The following is a 24,971-nucleotide window of genomic DNA, read 5'->3' as shown; positions in this document are numbered from 1 at the left end:
ACCCAAGCAAATATCGACAATCTAGAGGCATTCGAATCCCTCTTTCCCTCGCTACGTAACGCCCACTCTCACGCTCGCCTCCCCCGACCGACTCACCCCCTATTCTTGGACAGTTCAAATAGCCATGAAACTCCGGAATCTAATCCCACGCCTGTCGCTGATAACGACATCCTTCCCCCCTTGACATCAACCCCCACTCCATCCCCCTCGCTCCCAACACGCACAGTTCTTACCCCCTCCTTTACACCAACTAATGGCATGATACTTCGGAGAATCTCCAACCCCAGACCGTCCGTTGCCTACCCCTTCCCCCCTCACAATGCCACCCTCAACCAGTAAACACCGACCCTATCCCATTAGTTATGCTTCCCTGCACCCTCCCTCCATCCACACACAAGAGTGCGCCAACACCACATCGCGATTCTTCGCTCCCCCACTCCCATGGCCACCCACAGTGGTAACATGGACTCCACTGACACCATAACACAGCCCAACCCGGACAATCTCTCCCCCTACCGGGAACGCCCCGCTCAGTCCTCCCCTTCAACCCACCCTGAGAAGACGACTCAGCGTCTAGCTCTACAAGAAAGCCAACTAGAAACAATAATCCTGGGCCTCCAAGATATCTTACTGAACCTCAATACTCTTCGAGAGCTCAACCCTTGCCCACTTCCGTCTCACTTCTTCTCCAGCCCTAATCATCAACTTCTTCACAACAACAACCTCACCCAACATTGCGAAGAGGAAACCCACAATGGAGGAGCAACCCTTGATGCCATTATTGCCCATACGGACTCAGTTACAATCGGCCTCATCCTGCCCGTTGACAGGTCCGATCACCACATAATCCTATTCAACATCAACCAAGTGCCCCTAGGTCAGCCCTTCACACGGGACCCCCCTCAATGGGTGAGAAATCTAACTCAGATCACCCTGGCGGACTTGGAAGTCAAGATAAGCTCTCTCCTTCACATCCCCACAGAGTATCTCACCACAACAGAACTTACCACCCACTACAACTCCACTATGACTGACATTCTAGACGAAAGAGCGCCCCGGAAACAAAAAAGGGGTAGAATCACCCCATCCAGATCCTGGTTTAACACAGACATAAACTCTGAGAGAAGGCAATTAAGAGCTGAAAGACTCTGGCGGAACAACCCGTCCCAAATTCTCTGAGAACAATTTAAAACAATACGGGGTATGTACAAAAAACACATAAAAAATGAAAAGACTTCTTTCTATTGCAACGCTTTAGACAATGCTAAAACAGGCCCAAGGAGCTCTACAAGCTCATTCGCCAACAAACTTCTAAACCCCCGGCACCCCAAGTTCTGGCTTCCAAAGACTTGTGTGAGAATTTCGCTAACTTCTTCAACGACAAAATTTCCAAGATTGAGTTCTCACTTGAAGTCACCCGCAGTGCCCCACACAAGAGTATGCCCCTAGGGATAGGAGCTGCCACTCACAAGCTCCCACCTACACACTGAAACATTTTCAACCCCATCTCTGAAGCAGAGATAGCCAAAATGATTTTCACAGCTGAACCCTCCTCTCAAGCCTCTGATCCTATTCCGGCCCAGTTAGCCAAAAAGCTCAATCTCTCCTTAGCCCCGTTCTGGACCAAGATCATTAACAGCTCCCCCCTCTACTGGAGTCATACCGGACTGCCTTAAAGTCGGCCAAGTCTATTGAAAAAAACGGGCTTAGACACTAACTACTTAAACAACTTCAGACCGGTGTCTAATCTTCCTCCCCTAGCCAAAATCCTGGAAAGGTGTGTTCTCCTCCAATTGACTCAACACACAGACAACACTAACCTCTTAGACACTCACCAATCATGCTTCAGAAAAGGTTGCAGCACAGAGATAGCGATCCTCAATGTCATTGACGATCTACATAAATCTCTAGATGCAGGCCAATGCTCCCTACTCATTCTCCTGGACTTATCGGCTGCCTTTGACACGGTAGACCATAACCTGCTCATCAAGGTACTTCATGAGAGGAAGAAGGCAGAAGAGGTGGTCCTAAAGCGGTTCTCCTCCTTTCTCCAGAACCGCAGCCAAAGAATAAAGATTAGAAACTTTTCATCAGACCTCCACCCCGTCAACAGAGGCGTCCCCCAGGGATCAGTTCTATCACCTCAACTGTTCAACATCTACATGGAACCCCTCACTACCATACTCAAAAAAAATGAACATCCCCTTCCACCTCTACGCGGACACCCAGATCTACCTTGAAACCTCCTCCATTGATGATATTCACAGACTCAATGACACTAAGAGTCGTCCAACACTGGTTATCACAAAACCACCTGAAACTCAATAAAGACAAAACGGAAATCCTCCTCATCTCCAACAAAGAGGAGAACCCCCAAATCACATAATGGCTAAACTCAATCGATGCCCTAAACGACCCTCTCACCCTGGTGGATTCCGAAAAATCGCTCGGATTCACCCTGGACCCCAAACTTGACATGACCAAACACATTAAGAACACCGCCAAGAGCGCCTTCCGTAACCTGAAGATTCTTAACAAAATTAAGCCCTTCATCCCGCCTAACGACCTCAAACTAACCACTCAATCCCTGGTGCTGCCAAGACTAGATTACGGGAATGCTTCCCTCACAGGTACAGCAAAATCCCACCTAGCCCCCCCCTCAGATCTACACTTAATGCAGCAGCCAGAATGGTCACTGGAGTGAAGAAGTTTGATCACATCTCGCCCACACTCAGAGAGCTAAAATGGCTCCCAATTGAAATGCATGCCAATTTCAGAACGGCCTGCCTCACGCACCACGCCCTTCATACAGGGAAACCAGCCTACCTGGCCGCCAAACTCAAGAAGGCTGGTCAGACAAGGAGCCTCAGAAGCTCCAACACTCTAATCCTCAGCCAGCCGAAAATCCGCAAACAAAAAAACGCTTCACGATCCTTCTCTGGAAATGCCCCCAAAAGCTGGAACTCCATCCCAGTTCATATCAGGACTACCCCCTCCTTTCTACAATTCAAAAGACAACTCAAAGACCACTTCCTTAACCGGTCTTTCCCGAATGGATAGTCTCTGCCAAAAAACCTAAGCCTGCACTTCGCAGGAGATAACCACAGCCTCACCAAAACTTATGCCTCTTCCCCCCCCCCCCCCCCCCCCGGCTTGTGCTCACTATTGTGACTCCCTCTGTTTTCCTTTCCTGAAATGTTATTCAACACACAGGTCTTCCAGTTACGCCTTGATTTAATGTGTTTACGATCGCCTTAATATGTTGCCTTAACCCATGTTGTGAAGCGCTCCGATACCTTCGGGTTTGGCTAGCGCTATACAATACTCTACAATCTTGAAGGAGGGCTTGAGGGGGGGGGGGGCACCCCAGTTATCCAGCCAGCTGCTCCTGTTCTAAGGGTTTGTGCAGTTACCCAGGGACATAAGCTCAGTTTTCTCACCATTGAGCTTTAGACTGTGGTTGGCCATCCTCTTAGCTATTTTTTCGATGCATGGGACTAGCTGCAGGTGATCGGAGTTAGTAGCATCAGACACTGAGACTACCAATTGTGTGTCATCAGCATACAACACAATTAACAGTCCAAGCTCCTCTACAATTTGTGCCAGTGGACTCATGTAAACAAACAGGGTGAGACTGAGTGCCGATCCTTGAGGAACTTCATATGGGGCAACAAGCGTGTCTGAGAAGAGGCCCGATTTCATGCATTGAAAGATCTTTCACTTAGGAAGGACGACAACCATATGGTGGCCTTATCCTGAATCCCAATCTACCTTAGTCTATGTATTATAAATACTGTGATTAACAGTGTCAAATGCCGCACTCAGATCAAGAAAAAGAAAGGCGGCCTTTCCCCCCTGGTACACTATCATTTTAAGTTTCTCAGTAACTAGGAGGAGAACGGATTCCGTGCTGTTCAGGACAGAACCCCATCTGGGATTAATGCAGAATATTATTCTCCTCCAGGAATTGTGAGATTATGCTATTTACTTGTTTTTCAACGATTTTGCCTAGAATGGGGAACAATGAGATGGGCCGGTAGTTCCAAAATAATGTGGGATCAAGATGGCTATTCTTGAGAAAGGGCTTTACAATGGTGTGCTTCCATCTTAGCATAAAGATTTAGAAGGGAGGCAGAGGGCAGTTAGAGCCATACTCGGTCATTACTCCGTTTCCGAAGAACCAATATTTTACCGTCTGTCATTGAGGGTGTCAGCACTCAAGAACATGCAAACGTATTACGCAGCTTGTTCAGAAATCTTGTTAAGGTTGGGTGAAAAACTGTATGAGAAGAAAGAAAAGAAGGCATATGATCCCAGCACCTTCCCAGATTTTCAATTCTGGTTAGCATTCGTTACCTCCTTTGATAATATCAGGCCCTCTTGTTTTGAATAATTTCACTTCCTTAATGTACTCCTTAATTGCCTCTGAAGGGACCACTTCCAGTCATACACTTGTTAGTAATGAATAAAAACCTTTAACTCATCTTTTACAGTTGAATTCAATGGTCGAACTTGGTTTCCTATGAGTTTAGAAGCCAACAATCTCATTGAATTTTTGATTTCTTTTTAGGACTTTTTGATGATTTTAACCAGGCACATTCCATTGCTTTAGTTTCAACAGTCACAATTGTCCCTGTATGGCAAAGCCACTGAAACAAATGTTTTGAGGCCTGTTTTCTGCTGCACTTCTAAGCCTCCCAGCACTTGGAGTCGAGAGTATCCTCCACTGCAAACAGGTTTACTCTTTCACCATCTTGAGGAAGTCCATTGCATGGACAGGTCATATTCCACAATGTCGTTAAAGAGGAGATTTACTTTGATTTATGAAACGACCGCTTATTTGGATAAAGGATCTTTGAGAAGGCATTAATCTAAACATCAAGATGCCTCTCTACAAATCAACTGTACTCTACTGGACAGATGACAGCATGGGTACATGATCCAAAAATGTAATTACCCCATGTGTAACTTTAAGGTTAGATAAACAGTATGTGGTTCAGCAAAACCATGTCTATTCTGGCATAGGATCTGTACAATACAGAAAAGTGGAAAACATCCATCTCCCCAGAGTGATGCAGCCACAAGCTGCCTTGTACCCAAATGACACCAGGCTACGCTCCATCACTGAAAGGACCCCATGCCCCGAATCCCTGCTCAAATCTACCTTTACGTTCATATATCACCAAGTTATAGTATCCTTCAATGACTAGGGGACAGTGGCTACATCAAGCGAACTTTGGATCAAGCGTATCATAAAGTTCTCCTGGCTCTGGTTCAGGACACATACAGCGGTCTAGGAAACACTCCAGGAGCCATTAAACAGCATCTATTGCCTCTTGCTGTCATCTATAGAATCCCTCAATGAGCCTCCTGTGAGTGGTGCCAAAAGATGTCCACCTATTAGAGCAGGTGATGCTAAGACAGGCAGAGGAGAGTCAGTAGATATGTTCCTCTTTTGCTTGTCTCGTTTCTATTGTTGTGGCTTTGTGCGCAGTTCATGAAGAATTAATCTTTCTTTCCTTCAGCTAAATTAATCTGTCATAATGGAAATAGATACAGCCTCTGTATCCAATAAGTGCCAACTTATATCTCCACCTCTATTGGCACAAGGAAACAACAATAGCAGTGCCTTCTCTTTCCCTTTAACTTTAAAAGGGTTCAGGCTAAATGATGATTTATGTCTGGTGAGAGCTGTCCACTACGATAGCTTGAGCAGCGGCTTAGCCCACATGGTGGAATGAATCTGAGAAGCTGTCTTCTGGACAAGTTAAGAGCCTCTCGCAGTGAGCGGCTTGTGTAAGGTATCCACCCAGTATTGATGCACCAACCTCTAATTTAGTGCTTTGCAGGGTGGAGTGGTTTCCTTTTGCTCCATTCTGAGCCATTTCCTTCCGGGGATGTTACCAATCCCTTAGCATTTAAGTTACACACCACCTAACCCTGCTCTGCACCATCTGTAGTTAGGGTTTGCCGAGCAGGTTCCATTGAGCTGTACTCCTACCTTCCAAAGATGACCCTTTGGCTAGCCTCACAAGGTAGACCCACAGTGCATGTAACATTTAAACTATCTCCGCTATTTTTCTACTAGGGTCGCTAAAAGCTTAAATTACCTCTGTGATTCGCGGTTTCTTGCCACGGAGATATTATGCCAGCAGGTCTACAGTGGGCTCTAGCCACGTCTTTTGCAGACCACTAGCAGCTGTAGTTTTAAGCCGTGCCACACTTTTGGCTTTAGCATGACCTTCCAGGCACCACCACCGCTGCCATCTTATGCCTGCACGGTCTCACATCCATCAAACAGCTGGGGTGTTACTTCCCTCTCACCACCCTCGCTCCCTCGTAGCTTCTTCAGGATACTTTCCCATCAATCAATCACACTACAGCCCATTCGATTTCTCCCAGCCGGAATACAGGTCATTCAATCTGCATATCGAGCAAGAGAGACAATGGCTCACTCCTTTGCCATCTTCCCATGTTCAATTGATAACTCTTAAAAAGATTAAAAGCAGGCAAGACAGTGACATTTTAATGTAAATACTTTGTGCCATTCTGCACCACATTCCGGGATCGAAGTTCTAAAGTCAAGTGCAGCTTCTCAAGGTCTCAACAGCACAGAAATGTGCCAGTAGCTGTGTTTATACAGGACAACAAGATTACCAGACGCGCACATACATACATGCATGCATTCATTCAATGGAAACCCCACCACCCCAGGCAGCCCATCTCCCATTTCTCCCACTTGCCATGTGATACTTAGATCACAGCTGATATGCAACACAGACACATAGGAAAGTGGATGATTATTGGGGGTGGGCAAGTGTCTACCTCAAAGAAGAAGGCCACCACCTGCTAGTTATCACACAAATAAAATAAACCTGCACTCTATCCTCTGGCATGTGGCAACGAAGGCCCTAGGATGGAAAAATAAGATCATACAGGCAACACCACTATGGGACTCTGAAATACTGGGCTCACTGTGCCAACTACCAGGGTTCCATAAATGGGACCTAATAGGACTCTCCTGGGTTGGGGATGTTTGGGGCCAGGGTGATATTGTCCCCTTACAGGAGTTACAGAGCAACTACAAGATGGCACTCACTGAAACCTATTGTTACCTGCAGTTTAATCATGCACTTAGAGCAAAACTGCCCAAAGAAACCAACCTCCCTGAGTCTTAGCCCTTAGAGGACAGGCTCCTAGATGAGTTTATGCCTAGGAAGGGCACGTCATTGACAAACAAAAAACTGTTATACAATACACCTGACAACCTACTACACCTATGGGACAAATGGGCCCAAGAGGTTGAGGGACTGGAAGATTAGGAGTGGAACCGAGACCCTGGCGTCCCCTAGAAAGGTGGTCGTGCGCACAGGTTTTCACCTAGTCTAGTTAAAGATCCTCCACCGATTCTACTTGACAACAGATGAGCGTGGTCTACGCAGGTGTGGGCAGATGGGTACTTTTTTCCCATATTTTGTGGGAATGGCCAATGTACAGAGACTTTGGTTGAAAATGGTTGCGTGCTTAGGGAAGGTGAATGTGAATACTATGGAGCTGCCAAATGGTGCCTTCTAAACATCTGGGGTGAAACGGATGTAGGCCGTATGCAATGGTCTGGATTACACTGGCCCCAACAGTTGCTAAAGAGAAACATAGCGTGATTGAGGGAGGGGGGGGGGGGGGTGTTTGTCAAACGAACACCGCTGCGTGAGGACGGGAAGTGAGACATGGACTGGTGCATGCTGGCAAAACAAGTGATGAACAAGGGCAAGGGGGCCCTAAAAAATGGGGTAAAATATGGTACAACTGGAACACTCCTAGGGGTAATCCCTGTAGCGACCTCAAAATACCAAATGATGATGAGACACTATCATTGAAAAAGGTGACCATGGTTAATGCCAGGCAAAATGGGAGGGAACAGGAGGGAAGAGATGGACTGGACACTCGCAGAGAGACTAAGATGTTGCAACGGTACAAATGTTTGAACTGTATGTATCACTTAAAATGAAAAATACCAAGATTTCTTTTTTTAAAACACGCACTCGAACCCTGGTAATGTGACATGAATTAATCATGCTTAAATCAAAGGTAATGTGTAAAGTATTTAAGATTTGAATACACAGTAAAAATTAAAAAGTCACTCACAAACCAAACTCCACAACCAATTTTTAAATAAAGAGGAATAATATGAGCAAAATAAGATCAAAACAACAATAATTCAATAAGGAAAACCAGATTACAGTTTTAAGTAGAACTAGTGCCAAAAACAACAAAGCAGCAATTGCAGTCTATGGAAGCGGTAGAACAGGACGAAGACCTGATTTGAGGCTGACCATGATGGAGCCCTGGCCAGATACACCACATGGATAGGTCCCACTAAAAAAGTTAGTAAGTCACAAGTTAAAAAAAGTCCCACTTCATAAAAGGAACTTTGTCACTTTTTTTTTTATAAAAGAGTTGAAATTTATTTTAAGTCCCAAATCAGAAAGTGACTGTCACTTTGTGAGAATGAATATTCCTCCATGAGCAAGTAGCTGCTAAAATTATAGCTTCAGTCATGGAATCAAAGGCCGGATTCTTGAAGCAGTCTGGTCCTGCAGGAGCTTTGGAGAATTCTTGCTAAGAATTCTATGAGTCCCAGAGCAGATGTTCACTTTTTTGAAGGTCCTGGGAGCCTCGAGCAGCTGAAATTCACTCCGATGTTGTGGACCTGACAGTTGGATCATTTTCCCCATGGATTCCCCCTTGCAGCTCTGAAGAAACAAAGTTTTCAAAAAATTTCAAACTTTCTTTTTGTGCTCAAACAACCACAGGAGTACAATTCTATGGTCCCCAAGACCTCATGGGAGGGCACTTAGAGACTCTGGGGTGTCAGGCAGAGACCTCCAGTAAAGTTGCCACTGTTCAGCTGGGTATAGGGAAAATGTCTTTTGAAGCTTGTTGTGTCCCTCTAGCCACAAGGAGGTTGGCCAAATTACACTTGGAGAACACTTCATTGTCATGAGTGAACGAGAGAGAAGGTCCAGTCTTTCAGGGATCTTCTGTGGTCACAGACAGCTGGTCCAGTCCTCTTCCGAAGGTTCAGTAAGTCGTCTAAGGATGGTGCATGGTAGGGCCACTTTTATGCCTGGTACTAGCCAGTGGGTGGGGCAACGCATTGGCACTGCCTAACCAATGGGGTAAAAGGTCCCGGGGGCATATCTATCAACTTTTTCAGCAGGCCTATTTTTCCTATTGGAAGCCATTCCCCAGTGCCCCTCCCTCTCAAAATTCAAGCTTAGAAACCCCTTCTGCTTTAGTGCAGAGCCTGCGTGCCTACTCAGAGGTGTGGCAAGCCTAATAAACAGTCCCCTCCTCGATGGTCACTCAAAACTAGTCATGGAGGTAGCTCCCCTCCATTGGGTTTGGGGCCAGCCTGACTATGGGTGTAACTTGACAAAAAAAACACCTTCTCACTTCCAGCCCATTGTCTCTGCACTCAGAGCATTTGCACACTTCTTTCACAGCTCATTTAGTCCAAATACAGGCTGACCAAGTGCTAGTTAGTTACCTTCCAGGAGGCTCAGGCAGGGAAAAGGTAACTTTCTAATAGTTGATTTCCTATAGTATTTATCAAAAATCCGACTTCACACTGCTGTTTTTGTTGGTTTTAGATGCTTTGGGCAGTGTGCCACTGCTATTCAGTGCCACAGTGCAAGTGCTCCCTATGGTAAATTGATGTATGGATTAGTGACTCCATGATTGGCTGGGTTGGTTTGCCTATCAGTGCATAGTACAGTGTACTGCGTGTGCCCAGGGCTTGTAAATCAAATGCTGCTGGTGGGCTTGCAGCACTGATTGTGCCACCCACCGGAGCAGCTTGTAAAGTGTGTCTCAGCCTGCCACTGCAGAGCCTGTGTGCAGTCTGGTACTGCCATGTTGACTTGGCAAGTGCATCCACTTGCCAGTCCCTAAACCTTCCCCTTTATACATATTAGTATATGTATCTCTTATGGGTAGAGGAGTTGGCCTAACGGCTAGGGCGCTCGACCTCGGACCTGGAGAACTGGGTTCGAGTCTCGGTAACGACGCCAAAAACCTCCTGTGATTCTGGGCAAATCACTTAATCTCCCCGTGCCTAAAAATGAATGTGTGTCCTCATGTAATGTAACATGTAACGTAACTGGTGCTATGTAAAGCGCTCTGATACCTGATTCGGTTCGGGTCTAGTTCGCGCTATATAAAACTCTGAAAAGAAAAAAAAAATAGTCACCCCTAAGGTAGGCTCAATGGCAGGGTGCATTGTAGGTAAAAGGTAGGACATGCCCTGATGTGTGTGGCATGTCCTGATAGTGAATTACAGCCATTTTCGTTTTTCACTATTGCAAGGCTACCTATAATTCTAACTGGCTCAGAGAACTAGGTATAAATTAAAGTTTAGTATGCCTGAACTCAGAATGATAAAATGCATATTTTAGTGAAGTTGGTTTTAACATTCTGTGTTTGAAAATCCCACTTTTAGAAAGTAGGTATTTTCTTGCCTAACTGTCAAGCCTGCCTCTGCTAGGTTGTGTATTCCTTGTCTGGGTTGTGAGTGACAGGGGCTGGGGGATTCCAGGAGAGGGGGTGGATTAGCACAGGGCTGAATAGACCCATCTGCATTTAGAGTGGTGGGAGGGGAGTACCTGGGACCTGAATAGGGCTGTGCCAGCCTTCCACAATGCTGGCTCCACCTCCTGTGGTGCGTCTGATGTCCCTGGCCTACACTGTCAAAGGAAGAGAAGGAGTCCTGTATACAAAGTGCTCCAGGACTGCACAGAACTGGTTTGGACTAGGCACAGACACTCTCTGCTTTCAGAGACAAAGGACTTTGGTGTATAAAAGAGGGGACCCAGAACACTTCTGGGAATCAAGACAAACCTTTGCTGAGGAGAAGAACCAGGAAACTGAAGGAGGAGACTACCCCTATACTGCGTGTTGTTGGGGTTGGCCTGTAGTGGTGGCTTCATTGCCAAAGAAAGGAGAAAAAGGACTGAGTGTGCTTTCATCATCTTGAGGAAGATCTCAAAGGGCTTGAACTTGAGCTTGCCTCCTGCCTGAAGTCTCAGGGATACAAGACTTCACCCCTTCTGCTTGCCTGCATATAGAACTGCGGCTTTTGCTGCTGCAGAAGAAAATTGCAACACAGACGCAGGCGAGCGATGCAGTCTTCTGCACCGAACCCGTGAGCGCTGCTCCAACTTGTGCCGTGGTCCCGACACCTGCTGCTAGGCCGCATCGACTCCAAAGCTGACATCGACATCTCAGAGCCGATCTTTGACGTGGGTGACCAAGAATCCATCGACAGCTTGACATCGTAACGAAACGTGGTTTTGGCGCCATCGTGGCGTCACCTTCCAGACGTAGTAAGGAACAGTCATCTCACCTCCCCTGCGCTGCAGTAAGGAACCAAGTCTACACCTCCCCTGGGGTCTTAAAGAACCGATGCCGCGCAGCGCCAACGAAGTCACACCCCCGCCGAAGCCGTGAGCAGTCTTTGTTCTTTATCGCTTTTCCATGGTACTGTTCTTTGGGGGTCTGTTTGACTCCGGGCCCGACGCCGCGGTCCGCGCCGTACTTTGGGATTTCTCCTGTCACAACTTCGTGATAACTCACGTTGGAGTTATCGGTTGCTAGAGACTGAATTTAAGTGAAAAAACGTTTTAAAGTCTATTTTTGAGTACAGTATTGTGGATTTTTGTCGTTTGGTCTTGTGCTGAGTCATATAAAAATACGTATTTTTAGAATACAACTTGTGTGGTGTCCATCTGTAGTGTTGTAACTGTATTACTGTATGTGTTCACAAATGCTTTACACACGGCCCCTGAGATAAGCCTGCCAGCTCGTGCCAAGCTACCAAGGGGGTGAGCAGGGGTTACTTTAGGAGTGTAGCCCCTTACCCTGACTAGATACAAGGGTCCCTATTTGGTCAAAGGTACCTACCTCTGCCAACTAGAGACCCCCAAATCTAACAGTGCAGTACTCCACAAGAGGAAATTAACTTTCTATGCAAACGCAAGGTGATGATGGACGGAGTGCTGAAACTTTGCAAACACTCACCCCCAGTCACAGATCTGGGTTCCCACCTCAGTTCAGACCCAGTTATATGCAAATTAATCTTGACCCTATGCCTCATGGGAAGAGTCCAGCCTGAACTGCCAAGCCAGGTCTTCCCGGGATTGGAAACAAGCATCCTGGGATCGTTTTCGGGGTAACACCCCTCATCAGCCAGGCTACCTTGAATCCAGTGTCCAAGTGAGCAAGGGACCCACGTCCTCACGGCTTGGCAGTTCAGGCTGGACTGTTCCCATGAGGCGCAGGGTCAAGACTGATTTGCATATAGCTGGGTCTGAATTGAGGTGGCGAAGTGCGCTAAAGAACGATGATGGATTCAACCCAGATCTGTGACTGGGTACGGAGTGTCTGAAAAGTTTCAGCACTTCGTCCATCATCTCCTTGTGTTTGCTTTGTTCGCCCTAAGTTGGCAGGGTATGCCCAGACATGGGTTCCCTGCTCACTTTGCCACTGGATTCAAGCTAGCCTGGCTGGTGAGGGGTGTTACCCCGAAACCGGTCCCAGGATACTTATTTCCCGTTCAGGGAAGACCAGGCTTGGCAGTTCGGGCTGGACTGTTCCCATGAGGCACAGGGTCAAGACTGATTTGCATGTAGCTGGGTCTGAACTGAGGTGGCAAAGTGAGCTAAAGAAAGATAATGGATTCAACCCAGATCTGTGACTGGGGGTGAGTGTCTGAAAGGTTTCAGCACTCTGTCCATCATCTCCTTGTGTTTGCTTTAATTACATTTCAATGCCATGAATGTATTTTCTGCACCGTATACTATGGCCTTAAAGGAAAGTGGAATGTGCCAATCAGTTCTTAAGCCGTTTTCAACATTTGTTATGGATTACAGCACACACACTAGGCACTGAATAGCAGTGTCCCAATGTTAAAGTTCAAGATTATTAGGAGGGAGTCTCAAAAAATGTAAAATGGTGTTTTACCACCCAAAATGGGGTCCCTTTGCAAAAAGAAAACATCTACAGTAACTACAGCACTTTCTTGGACTGGTTAAAAGTCAAGTTACTACTACCTACAAATGAACAATGCACATGTTCAACATGTCCTGCAACATAGAAATTCCAGAAGGTTCCTCCCCAGCACTTGAAGGTTATTGCCACAGGTCTACTCTCACCTGTTCTAGCAACCCCCTCGATCATGCAAAATTTAAATCTATCCAGTAGTCTCCACTCAGGTTAGAAACAGTGGATTCTCCACATGTTACCACTAGGTATCTTTCCACAGTTTTAGCCAAGTCATTGTGGCGGTCTCTTAAAAGATGTTTGCTCTTCCCCACTAAACTCCAGAGATGCTTTTTAAAGGCATTAGCCCGCCCACTTTTTTAGTGTCAATTTTCAATTGTTAGCCAATCTTGTATCCTTCGGAGTCTCTTCACAGGTGTTTTTCATTCTTCAAATCTCAAGAGGTCATAACAAAGATATAAGACCAAGCCCCCTCTCACGGAGTCTCTCCAAAGCGGTTAGCCCTTTCAACATTATCCATACTCAAACTCCATGTGGACATGCATGCTTTAATACCCACCTGCAGAGAGCCCTCTTTCGAGTCTCTTTGGCCCGGACCTTCTTCAGGAGGTCCTCCAACTTGTCTGAAGCCTCAAACTGCACACCCAGGTCCTGGCCTTCATCTTCATCCATACTGATGATGTCCCGATAGAACAGTGAGATGTCAAAGCCGCCAGGCTTCTTTAAGTGCATCAGGTCGACGAAGACCCCTGTAATGGTGAGCATGAGTAGACTAGGTTAATAGGCAGTCAAGTAAGACTTGCATTCACTTCCTAATCCTTGATGTTCTGGTTGTTTTCTAAACATCTTATCTGACACCTGTCAATATTGAAATAAATCTGGAGTACTACCGGTACGGAAAAGTATAAACAAAAATCACAGCAAAAATAAGTCCATGGCTCAATGATCATTAACAAAAGAAAAAATAACCTCACTCCCTTCACCAATAATAAGCAGATGTATTGTAGCATGAAGGAACAATGAGGATTTACCGAATACCCTTCAGGCTCCAGATAGTAGAAAGGATTATGTGAAAACGTACACTGCATAAAGTAAGACAACAAAGGCAGAACAATCAAACAAAGCTAGAGCTCTCAGTCTAAGAGGACAAGTGAAATCTCTTGTCTTCCTGGAAGTGCTCAAATGCTTACAACAATAAATTCTGAAAATTGTTTATCCTTCACCTGAAGTCTGTATAGCCTTTCCATGGATGCTGTGCCCATCTGTTTATTATACCACATTTAAATGGTTGAAGAATAAACTCTTCCTCGCCATAACCAGTCTTGCGCCAGCAGAAGCTAGAATATCAGCTTCTAGATTGGAGAGTTAATTTCTATTGAATCAACAGGTATGAGACCTAGAACCACCATCACAGGGTCAGCTGTTACGGGGATCCCACCAATGCCTTGACAGTCACCAAGGCTTCTTTGCAATGCATCTGAATGATTGGAAATGACCACCAAATATGTAACGCATCCCCACACTCTCCCCAAACCAACACAAGACTGGAATAGTGGGGAACATTCCATATTGCTTGCTCAGGGTCCTATCTTTCATCCTAGCATTATTTTAGAGGAATATTCCTTGTGCTGGATTGCTGTATGATATCTGGTAATGTAATGTCACCATATACAGTTTCCCAGGTCCATGTGGTAATATCCCTTCACAAATTTCAAAACCATCTATCCAGGGTTATTTTTTGCTGCATCAGGCAGTGACGAGATGATCTGGTGGTACAGTTCCAAGACCAACTACTTCAATCCTGTTAATCTAGTCAACAAGATTTCAAAGTGGGTGCTTTATCTGTTGGTTGCTCCATCTGATGTTCAGATTCATAACCCAGAATCACTGCTGATAATCTCTAGATCTGTCCCACTCAAAGCAAATAGATTTTTTACAATCCTCAAATAATTTGATTTATCTACCTAGGAATAAACCTGCCAGATCGCATTTTGCCAGTGATTAAAGGGAGTCCCGTCCCTTGCAAGAGTAAAGTCTGCACTGAAGTGAAGAGGCATCTGGGAAGGCATGGTCATTAGTCATCATTTAGTTGCTATGTAATCCCAAATGTCTGGCAGTGTGCTAGTAATTGGAATATAATAAAGATGTTGGGACTATTTGACATACCACACCAGGACCCTGCAATAACCTGACCAATATGTGTCTAGTGCATACTGGATTTTATCAGAACCAGTCGCCCAGTTCCTAGGGTTTCACAGAATGATAAATGTATGAGAGTCAAAATTCCCTTTAGCTTTGAAGCACACAGGATTCTTGCAGAGATTCTAGATAGTTTGTTCTGCCACATGAACCTCACCAAGTTCACTTACAGACCGTCACAGAAAACTTATGTGCGCAGAAGTTGGGAGTCTGGAACACTTACAACATGCTGGGTAAGATTAAGATATTATAAATGGCCACATGGCCTCTCCCCCCACAGGCGCTACTTGACAAAGCATTTAAAGAGGAGATAAGGTCAGCTATCACTGAATACTTTGATTTGAACACTGGGTCTGTTGACACAATGACCTCACTCTGGGAGGCATTCAAAGTCATTATCAGAGGTAAATGTATTGCCAGACAAGCGGGAGTGTTAAAGGCTATTAGGGGAATACCAGGACGCTCTGGAGGAAGCAGTACTGCCTGCATCCAAGAGGGAAGCCATAATTATTACTTTATTAAAGCCGGGAACACCCGATACGGAACTACATTCATATCGACCCTTGTCTTTGATAACGTTGATGTCAAAATATTAGCCAAACTGATTGCCAATAGACTTCACCCACTGCTCCCCATGGTAGCACTTCCGGATCAATCGGGGTTTATTCCTGGGAGATGTACATCTCATAATTTGCGTACTATTTTTTCAATCTTGCATTATTTATACCCTGATTTTCACGCCGCAGTGGTCTTCTTAGATGCCACCCAGGCCTTCGACATGCTCGAGTTGCCATATTTAATTGCCATTCTGGGCCGGATGGGATTTAGCCCGCTCCTAATTAATTGGATTTGGTTATTATATACCTTGCCCAAGGCCCGTTTTAGGGTGAATGGACTATTATCTGAGCCCTTCTCTGTTTCGCAATGCACACGTCAGGGATGCCCCCTAACCCCGCTGCTATATGCGTTGGAGCCACTGGCCGCCCATATCCGGCAGCACCACACCACTCGGCGCATAGGGCTTAGTTCCAGGAGTTTATTGATTTCGCTGTACGCGGACGATACTTTATATCTACTCAACCCGGAGGTAAACTTAGACCCAGTTTTGAGGGAGTTCATCCGATTTGGGGGCCTCTCCGGGATTTCCATAAACTGGGCAAAATCTGTGATATTTCCTCTAACAGAAAGTACGTCGCAGGTGAATTCTGAGTACCCCAAATATTGGGAAACTGAAGAGGTCAAGTACTTGGGCATATGGATCAGTCACGACACACAGGCAGCTTGAAACCTAAATTATGGGTGGGCGGTTGAATAGCTGGAAGACCAGGTTAAAATATGGTCTAAATTGCCACTGTCCTTAGCTGGGAGAATAGCTCTGGCCAAAATGGTCATCCTGCCCAAATTTTTGTATTTATTTGCAAATATTCCAATCCCGCTCACAATGCATTTTCTTAATACTCTCAAATTGCACCTAATTTCCCTAGCATGGGCGGATGGGCAAGCGAGGACATCTTGGGACATGCTGACACTCCAGCTACGTCAGGGCAAGCTGGGAGCCCCGGACATGCAGCTGCATGCACTATGCGCCCAGGCCCAGTTTCTATACTTTGGGGTACACCCCACACCCATCCAACCCCATGTTGCAGTAGAATTGAAGCTGTTGCACCTGTCCCGCTACAGGTCGCTATCTATAAGCCTATGGGGCGCCCGCATGGAGACATTGACACTGCCAGCATGCTGCAGTGGGCCTGGGATGAGCTGCGGAAAAGGGCGGATATCCCATTGCTGTACGCCCCCTCAATCCCATTAGCACAAAATCCAATGCTGCCTTGTCTCAAAGACGGGATCAGTAAATCACTAGCGCAGAAACTACAACTACGCACCTTTGAAGTTTTATTTCCCGGAAATGAATTTAGGCTGCCTCCGTCAGCAGAGGAAGGCCAAGAAGTACCTTTCTCTGAACTATTCCTATATCATAAGATATGTGCCACGTGTCGTGTCCTGTCTGGGGATTTCCCAGCAGCCCCTCCAACGCTCCATGCGTTGGAGAACCTACTAAAATCTCCAACCCCCTGCATGTTAGTCACACGACTATATACAGTTCAGTTCATATGTCTTTATTTCGAAATATTTCATTCTTAAAAGACAGATTATTTTAAAAATTAAAAAAAAAAAACCTCAATAAACATAATACATGATACAATAAATACCCTTGTAAAAACTGGCAAACATTGCAGAACATAGCATAAAATAAAACATGATTAAATTGAAAGACGTACTGAAATATATATACACGAATTTAAAACAGTCAATCTATCAACTATCTATTGGGTGCCTAGCTCTAATAATCCACGACCACCCCAAGAACTTGGCTACAGCTATGGCCACTGGATCTGATGTATTGGTCCTCATTAGCCATAAAGCCACCAGCCCCACTCGGGTTTTCATATTATTAGAGATTGGTTTTAACCATTTGCTCCGGGGGGCTCGATATGCAGGACAATCAAAAAAGACATGGCCAATTGACTCTATTTGGTCCTTACACCAAGGGCAAAACTCGTTAGGCTGACCACGCCATTTGCTAGTAAACGATCTCAATGGAAGAGACCCAACCCTAAACTGGTGATATAACTTCCTATCACCACTCTTAGTGATGATATCCCAGAAATCCTCTAAGGAAGGATCAAGTTTATGTGCCAGAAATCTACCAGACAGGGAGGTGGAATCTGTCCGAATAATGCGTTGTTGTCCAATTGTAGCCCAGTAGAGTGCTTTAAAATCCTTTTTTGATGGAAACGCACTGTTTTCAGGGGTCGTCCACACTGTTTTAGTCCCATAGTTTCCAAAAGAGTTCTTACTTGTCTAAACCAGGGGAGATTAACTGATCCCACAATGGAACTAAGATCTAGAATCTCATTCGCAAATAGTGCCAATTCCGGAGTTGACCATATCCTCCTCCACAAAGCTACTGTCCTAAAAAGGGCAACATCGTCAATAGACTGGCAGCCTAAATCAAGTAGCAGAGGCGTCATGGGGCTGGACTGGGGGAGACCCACCAAATTCCGAAGGAATTTGTTTTGAACTCTGACTAGCGGAGAGAGGTCCGTAGTTGCCCATAAGTCCGCACCGTACAGGATTGCTGAACTTATTTTAGCATTATATATTTTTAACGCAGCACCAATTCTTTTAGTCAGGGAAGATCTATGTTCCTTGATTAAACACCCTGTCATTTGTGCAAATTTAAGGGAAAGTACATCAAGCTGGGGATTCCATCTAAGCCTGTTTTCCAGTACAACCCCTAAGTAAGTCATAACTTTCACCTGCTCTACCTCATGGCCATTCATAGTGACGTGGCCAGACCGCGACCTATTTTTAGATAGCACCATGAATTTTGTCTTTGAGACGTTGACCTGTAGGTCATTGTCTTGGCAAAATTCCTCAAACTTGATTAATGCGGTTTGAAGGCCCTTTTGAGTCTTAGAAAGAATGAGGGTGTCATCCGCAAAGATAAGAAGCGGAAACTTTGTACCACCTAAGGCTGGGGCATCTGTTGGTATTTCAGCAAGGTACTGCACGACCCTGTTAATAACTAACAAAAACAGTGTCGGTGCGAGTACACATCACTGGCGTACACCACGGGTGACAGGAAATTTCTCCGTAACCTGCCCCTGAGTACCCCACCTTACCTGTGCAAAATTTTCTTCATGTAGTCTTATCACTATTTTCAAAAGGGCATGTGGCATACCCAAGCGACCTAATGCGTCCCATAACTTAGCTCATGGAACTAAATCAAATGCAGACTTTAAGTCTACAAACGCTGCATAGATGGTGCCACCACCCAGGGTAACCACCTTCCAAAAGATTAGAAGAAATCTAAACACCTGGTCGATCGTACTGACACAGGATCTAAAGCCTGCTTGTAAAGGGGACAAGACGTCCTTGTGATCTATCCAAACCTGGATTTTAGCTAACACCATTCTGGCTATAATTTTCTGGATGGCGTCTATTAGGCTTATTGGTCGGTAATTCCCTGGGGCTGAACGATCCCCCTTTTTGAATATTGGTAAAATCTCGGCTCCCCGCCAAGAATCCGGAATTGGTGCTCCATTCGCAATAGCATTTGCTAGTAGGTTAATGTATGGCACCCAATTCAGAGAATCATATTTAAATAGGTCGGCCGGAATGCAATCCATACCTGGGGCTTTTCCAGCTTGAACCACATTTAGCGCATTCTCTACATCTTTGCTCTTGAATACTATGGGGAGGCACGAAGATGGAGATTTTAAGGGGGAATCCATGGTAACACAAACTATTTCTGCATCAGGACCCCTAAACTGGGACTTAAAATAATCAACCCAATCAGCAGCAGACACATGATTAACAGGGGCTTGTGGTTCTGCCGTGCTGCCCCATTTAACAATCTGCCAGAACTTGGTCTTGTTTCTCGATCTGCTTGCCTCTAATAAGTCCTCCCAATGCTGGTCATCCCAATCCTTCTTAGCCTGCCTTTGTTTTTTTTTATACTGAAGCCTAGCTTTCCTGATGTTTTCAATATCACGCACTTTGAGTGCTTGAACCAGGGAGCTATATGCCAAACGACATGGTTTGTTGTACCATTTATTCCCTGGTTTATTTAATAGTATTTACCAGGTTTGGCACTTTTACAGAAAAGGATTTTCAATTCTCTAAAAAGCTGCTCATGAAGTGCACTGATATTGGCGTTTTGACCCTCTTGATCAACCAGTGTCTGTAAGGCACGCAGAGTGGTAAGACCTCATAAGAGATCTTACCTAGGGTTATAGGATCGACAACTACCCTATTCCACCTAACCCTACGCCTATCATTTGTAAGAATAACCTCGGCGGTAGCAATCTCACTAGCTCCAGATCTTTCCAGACTACCCTCCAATTTTAGGCTAAGAAGGAGCGGGTTATGATCACTTTCAGGGCGGTCAGTGATTATCATGTCCTCTAGAGCGGACCAATGCTCAACCTTAATTAAGATGTAATCAATTCGACTACAGTTAATACCGTTGTCGAATGTTACCCGACCAATTTTGTCAGAACGCGAACGGCCATTTACAGCTCTCAAACCCCACTCGAGCCACAAGCCCAGCCACTGTAAGGCGGCCTCAGTCCACTTCTTAATGGGATTCAGTTCGAGATGTGGAATGCTCCATTGGGCATCTTCCTCTGCAAAAATATCGTCACCCTCAGTAAAGAGGGGTTCAAACGTGCAATTGAAGTCGCCTGCCATAATCACGAACTTTTCCCTCCCAATTGAGTTAAGAAAAAGTTCCAGCTCGGTTATAATACCCGGGCTCCGCCCACCAGGCAGGCCACGAGCATAGATGTTAACAATAATAATCTCCTGTAGATTGGGCCCGGACAGCTTTATCGCAAGGATGTCCAGATTATGCACTATTACCTCAGTTGGCCTATAGCTAAGCGACTGCCTCACCCAAATAGTTAAACCCCCTAACGATCTGCCCCTTAAACCTCTGGTAGCAGGTCTATAAAACTTGAGGTACCCTAGACGAAAAATAGGATCCAGAGCCCAACTTTCTTGAAAACTTAAAATATCGTGGTTGTCCACAAAATCGGCCCACTCACTTATAACAGGTACGTATAAAGGTGGTCGGAGTCTATTGCTTTGATAGGCACCAAATGTCACAAATCAAATTTATGTAACTCAAATAATAAACAGTCCAAACATTTCAGTGCATATTATTATTTATATCTAGGTACAACGTAAACACGATACTTAGTATCAATCAATAAGTATCAGGATTTGAGAAATCAAAACAAAAAGGCATATCAATTATTTTCATTGAGTCAAAATCAATTAGAAGACACAAATGTGAATCAATTCAATGGTAAACCTTTTCATATATGCGGTTATCAGTTATCAGGAATTAATTACATTCTGATGTATCAACGCGCTCTCGGTGAGAGGAAAAGGAGGTAGTTAGAGGGGATGGGTGTGATGGGATATAAGTGGGGACCGGGTAAAGGTGTTGTGACCATGAAACAATCACAGTAAAATTCAGTGCAGCCTTTACAGTCTGGTTTAGATCAGTAGTTCCATACTACTCTTTTACATAGGAGCTGTATAAATCCATTAGTTTCTCCTATGTTTAGAGGAATGATGCGGAGTGGTCGTCTACGTTTCGACCCCTGGTTGTAAGGGTTATTGGAAACCTCATGCTGGGGTCTTCATCAGGACACAAAGGAAACTGGAGCGCTTTACGTAAGGCAAATTCATTGGCCGTTGAGATAGGACCATCCTCGGTTCCTATGTTGTAGAATATAGCTGGGACGTAGTCGCTTTCCAATTAATTTGTCTGTAAATGTCAAAGTTGTCATCTATCCACCGCTGTCCATGAGGGTGCGTGGAGAAACTCACTGACCCGATGGTTCTAATCAGCACCGAGATGTTAGCGTCTGCATCTCACAGTGACGGCAGCCGTTTCTCCACGCACCCTCATGGACAGCGGTGGATAGATGACAACTTTGACATTTACAGACAACTTAATTGGAAAGCGACTACGTCCCAGCTATATTCTACAACATAGGAACCGAGGATGGTCCTATCTCAACGGCCAATGAATTTGCCTTACGTAAAGCGCTCCAGTTTCCTTTGTGTCCTGATGAAGACCCCAGCATGAGGTTTCCAATAACCCTTACAACCAGGGGTCGAAACATAGACGACCACTCTGCATCATTCCTCTAAACATAGGAGAAACTAATGGATTTATACAGATCCTATGTAAAAGAGTAGTATGGAACTACTGATCTAAACCAGACTGTAAAGGCTGCACTGAATTTTACTGTGATTGTTTCATGGTCACAACACCTTTACCCGGTCCCCACTTATATCCCATCACACCCATCCCCTCTAACTACCTCCTTTTCCTCTCACCGAGAGCGTGTTGATACATCAGAATGTAATTAATTCCTGATAACTGATAACCGCATATATGAAAAGGTTTACCATTGAATTGATTCACATTTGTGTCTTCTAATTGATTTTGACTCAATGAAAATAATTGATACGCCTTTTTGTTTTGATTTCTCAAATCCTGATACTTATTGATTGATACTAAGTATCGTGTTTACGTTGTACCTAGATATAAATAATAATATGCACTGAAATGTTTGGACTGTTTATTATTTGAGTTACATAAATTTGATTTGTGACATTTGGTGCCTATCAAAGCAATAGACTCCGACCACCTTTATACGTCCCTGATTAACTGACCCAGGTCAGAGAGTTCTTAGGGTTTACCCCGTTATAACTCATCACTCACTTATAACAGTCTTACTCTTCAACCCTGCGATATTCCACGAGACAATTTTGAGCAAGGCGTCCTGGTGTAGGGGCTGTGTATGTGCAGACTCCCTCGGGATTAGCTCTGATAGCGTACCGCCCACGATAATGGGCTCTCTAACTAGGGAGACTATATACACACATGCAAAATACAGCACCGGTGGTGAAGCTCAAATCCTTCCAGTTTTGGAATGAAGAACTTCTCATTCCACTGACCGAGGCTCAGTGGGACTTTTGCTGTGGGCAACTGAAAAAGCGATCTCCCAAGTACAGGCTCCGACTGATCCACTTTAAATATTGAAGTAGATTTTACACAACACCCATCAGCCTGCATCGTATGGGGTTGAGGGGGGATAATAGCTGTTGGCGCTGCAAATACTTCCCTGCCACGTTTTTGCATGGGGCTTGGGACTGCCCAGTGATCACAGAGTATTTGTCTCAAATTTTCACCTCAGTCAGCCAAATTGCTGGGGTACTGGATGCTCTGTCGCCCATTCTGGGCTTTCTGGGCTATGTCAAAGATACCCCGCCCAAACTACGCACCACACACATGCCTTGCTTTTAGGTTATGTGAAGCGGTAAATTGCAGTACATTGGGGGAGGAAGAGGGCGGTGCCCCCCACCTCACATCCTCAGGACATTTGGGAACTATTTCTGACGTGGCTAAGGGGACAGAGCGAACTAGCCGGAATGGAACATGTTGAGGCTGCGCAGACTGCGCAATAGATTTGGCACAGACTAAGAACCACTAAGTTTTGGGTGCAAACCTGTACTATATTGCCCTTGGGTATGGGCTGTACCCTATGTACATTTTGAGTTGTCTTGTACGATACCTGTATGGCCATATACTGCTTTATGTAGACTGAACGTATAGATATGCAAATTGTTGGCAAGGAAGGTTTTACCATCGGAGATTAGTACTTCTGTGTATTAGTGATGCATGCACGACAAGATTAATTATCATCATATTTTGTCCTCTGGGAGACATAAATCATTGAGAATCAAACACTTCGCTCACTTTCATTCGCCATACTCCAATTCAACACTTATTTCAATCCAACTCCCAATGACCCAAGTATTGGCACAAGAACCCCAATTATATGTCAAAGTAGATTTACAATTTATTATTTATTATCACAAGAAATTCTTAAAAACATTTGGTAACAAACCTCCGTTATAGGTCAAAACATTATCATCATTTCATAAAAATACTAACATAATCCAATTGACATTTAAAAACACATATCATTAAAAAACTATTCCCACGAGTTTTAAGCAGACAGTTAATTTTGTTTTTGAATGCCACAATTTGATGTTGACTAAATATTTTGACCCAACCACCTTATTGTCTATAACAATTAATACTTCTAGGTGAAGGATAAACAAAGATTTGTGGCTGTACTATATGTATAGTATAGAGGGAGACGAAGGGTAAGGGTCCCCAACTAGTGCGCGGCTAATTTAGGTACCGCGTTTGGAAAAAGAAAGCCTCTAAAATGTTTTTCAATCTGCTCCCATCACTCATGAGGTCATGGCGCTGTTAAACAAGTGCTTCGTAAAAGGGAGGCAAAAGGGATATTACACATAAGTGAGGCATTAGAAACTGTCATGTATTAAGAGAGCAAGTGGTTGGGATATATATTTTACTTTATTCAACGCGATTGCTATGAAAACGCCTTGAAAATGTTTTTTTATCTGTCCCCATTATTCATAAGGCTATTGCACTATTATCAAAGTGCTTCGTAGAAGGGAGGCACAAACAGGACCGGTTATGTTATTTACCGCGCGTGTTATTTTTTTTTAAAAAAGCCTTGAAAATGTTTGTCTATCTGCCCCCATTACTCATGAGGTCATTGCACTGTGAGACAAGTGCTTCGCAGAAGGGAGGCAAAAGTAGATACAAGCCGGTGGTGAGCCTTTATAAACTGCCTTCCATGAGCAGGGCAGAACTATAAGAAGTATAGGGTTTATTATATACATTTTCTTCTTCCTCAGAGCGAGCCATATATAAAGGTGCCTGCAGAGAGAAGAGTGTGCAGAACAGCCAATTTAAACGAGTGCGCCCCATAAAAAACAGATGACAAAACATCTATATTCAAGCCATACTACTGAAGGTAGGCAATTAGAGGAGCAACATACTAATAAGTGATGCATCATGTTGCCATATAGTTAATACATGCCATCTTTTGTTTATCACGGTTAGATTTGACCTTTTATGAAAACAAACGCCTGATGCAGAGGCAAAAGGTCTAGTTTCTAACCGTTGGACATATGCTGCCATTAATTTATGTAAGTAAGGGCAAGCAATTCAGCTTCATTATTACCAATGAAAATAATCGATGGATGGGTGATTAAAACTATGTTGTTTTTATGTGTGTTCTTAG

General features: G+C 44.7%; 1 protein-coding gene across 8 annotated transcripts in view; it reads right to left on the bottom strand.

Moving 5' to 3' along the window:
- Positions 1-24,971, bottom strand: part of XRCC6 (X-ray repair cross complementing 6) — a 227,184-nt gene that overhangs the window by 116,348 nt on the left and 85,865 nt on the right. For all 8 annotated transcript variants that reach the window (XM_078683226.1, XM_078683253.1, XM_078683262.1 and 5 more), the window contains one exon: positions 13,619-13,808. In XM_078683226.1, coding sequence (XP_078539352.1) covers positions 13,619-13,808 — 190 coding nt within the window. The remainder of the gene's footprint in view (positions 1-13,618; positions 13,809-24,971) is intronic.

Source organism: Lissotriton helveticus, chromosome 1_1, assembly GCF_964261635.1.
Source record: "Lissotriton helveticus chromosome 1_1, aLisHel1.1, whole genome shotgun sequence".
NCBI classification, from domain to species: domain Eukaryota; kingdom Metazoa; phylum Chordata; class Amphibia; order Caudata; family Salamandridae; genus Lissotriton; species Lissotriton helveticus.
The sequence above is the reverse complement of the archived record's forward strand: the minus strand, read 5'-3'. Positions and strand labels throughout refer to the sequence as shown.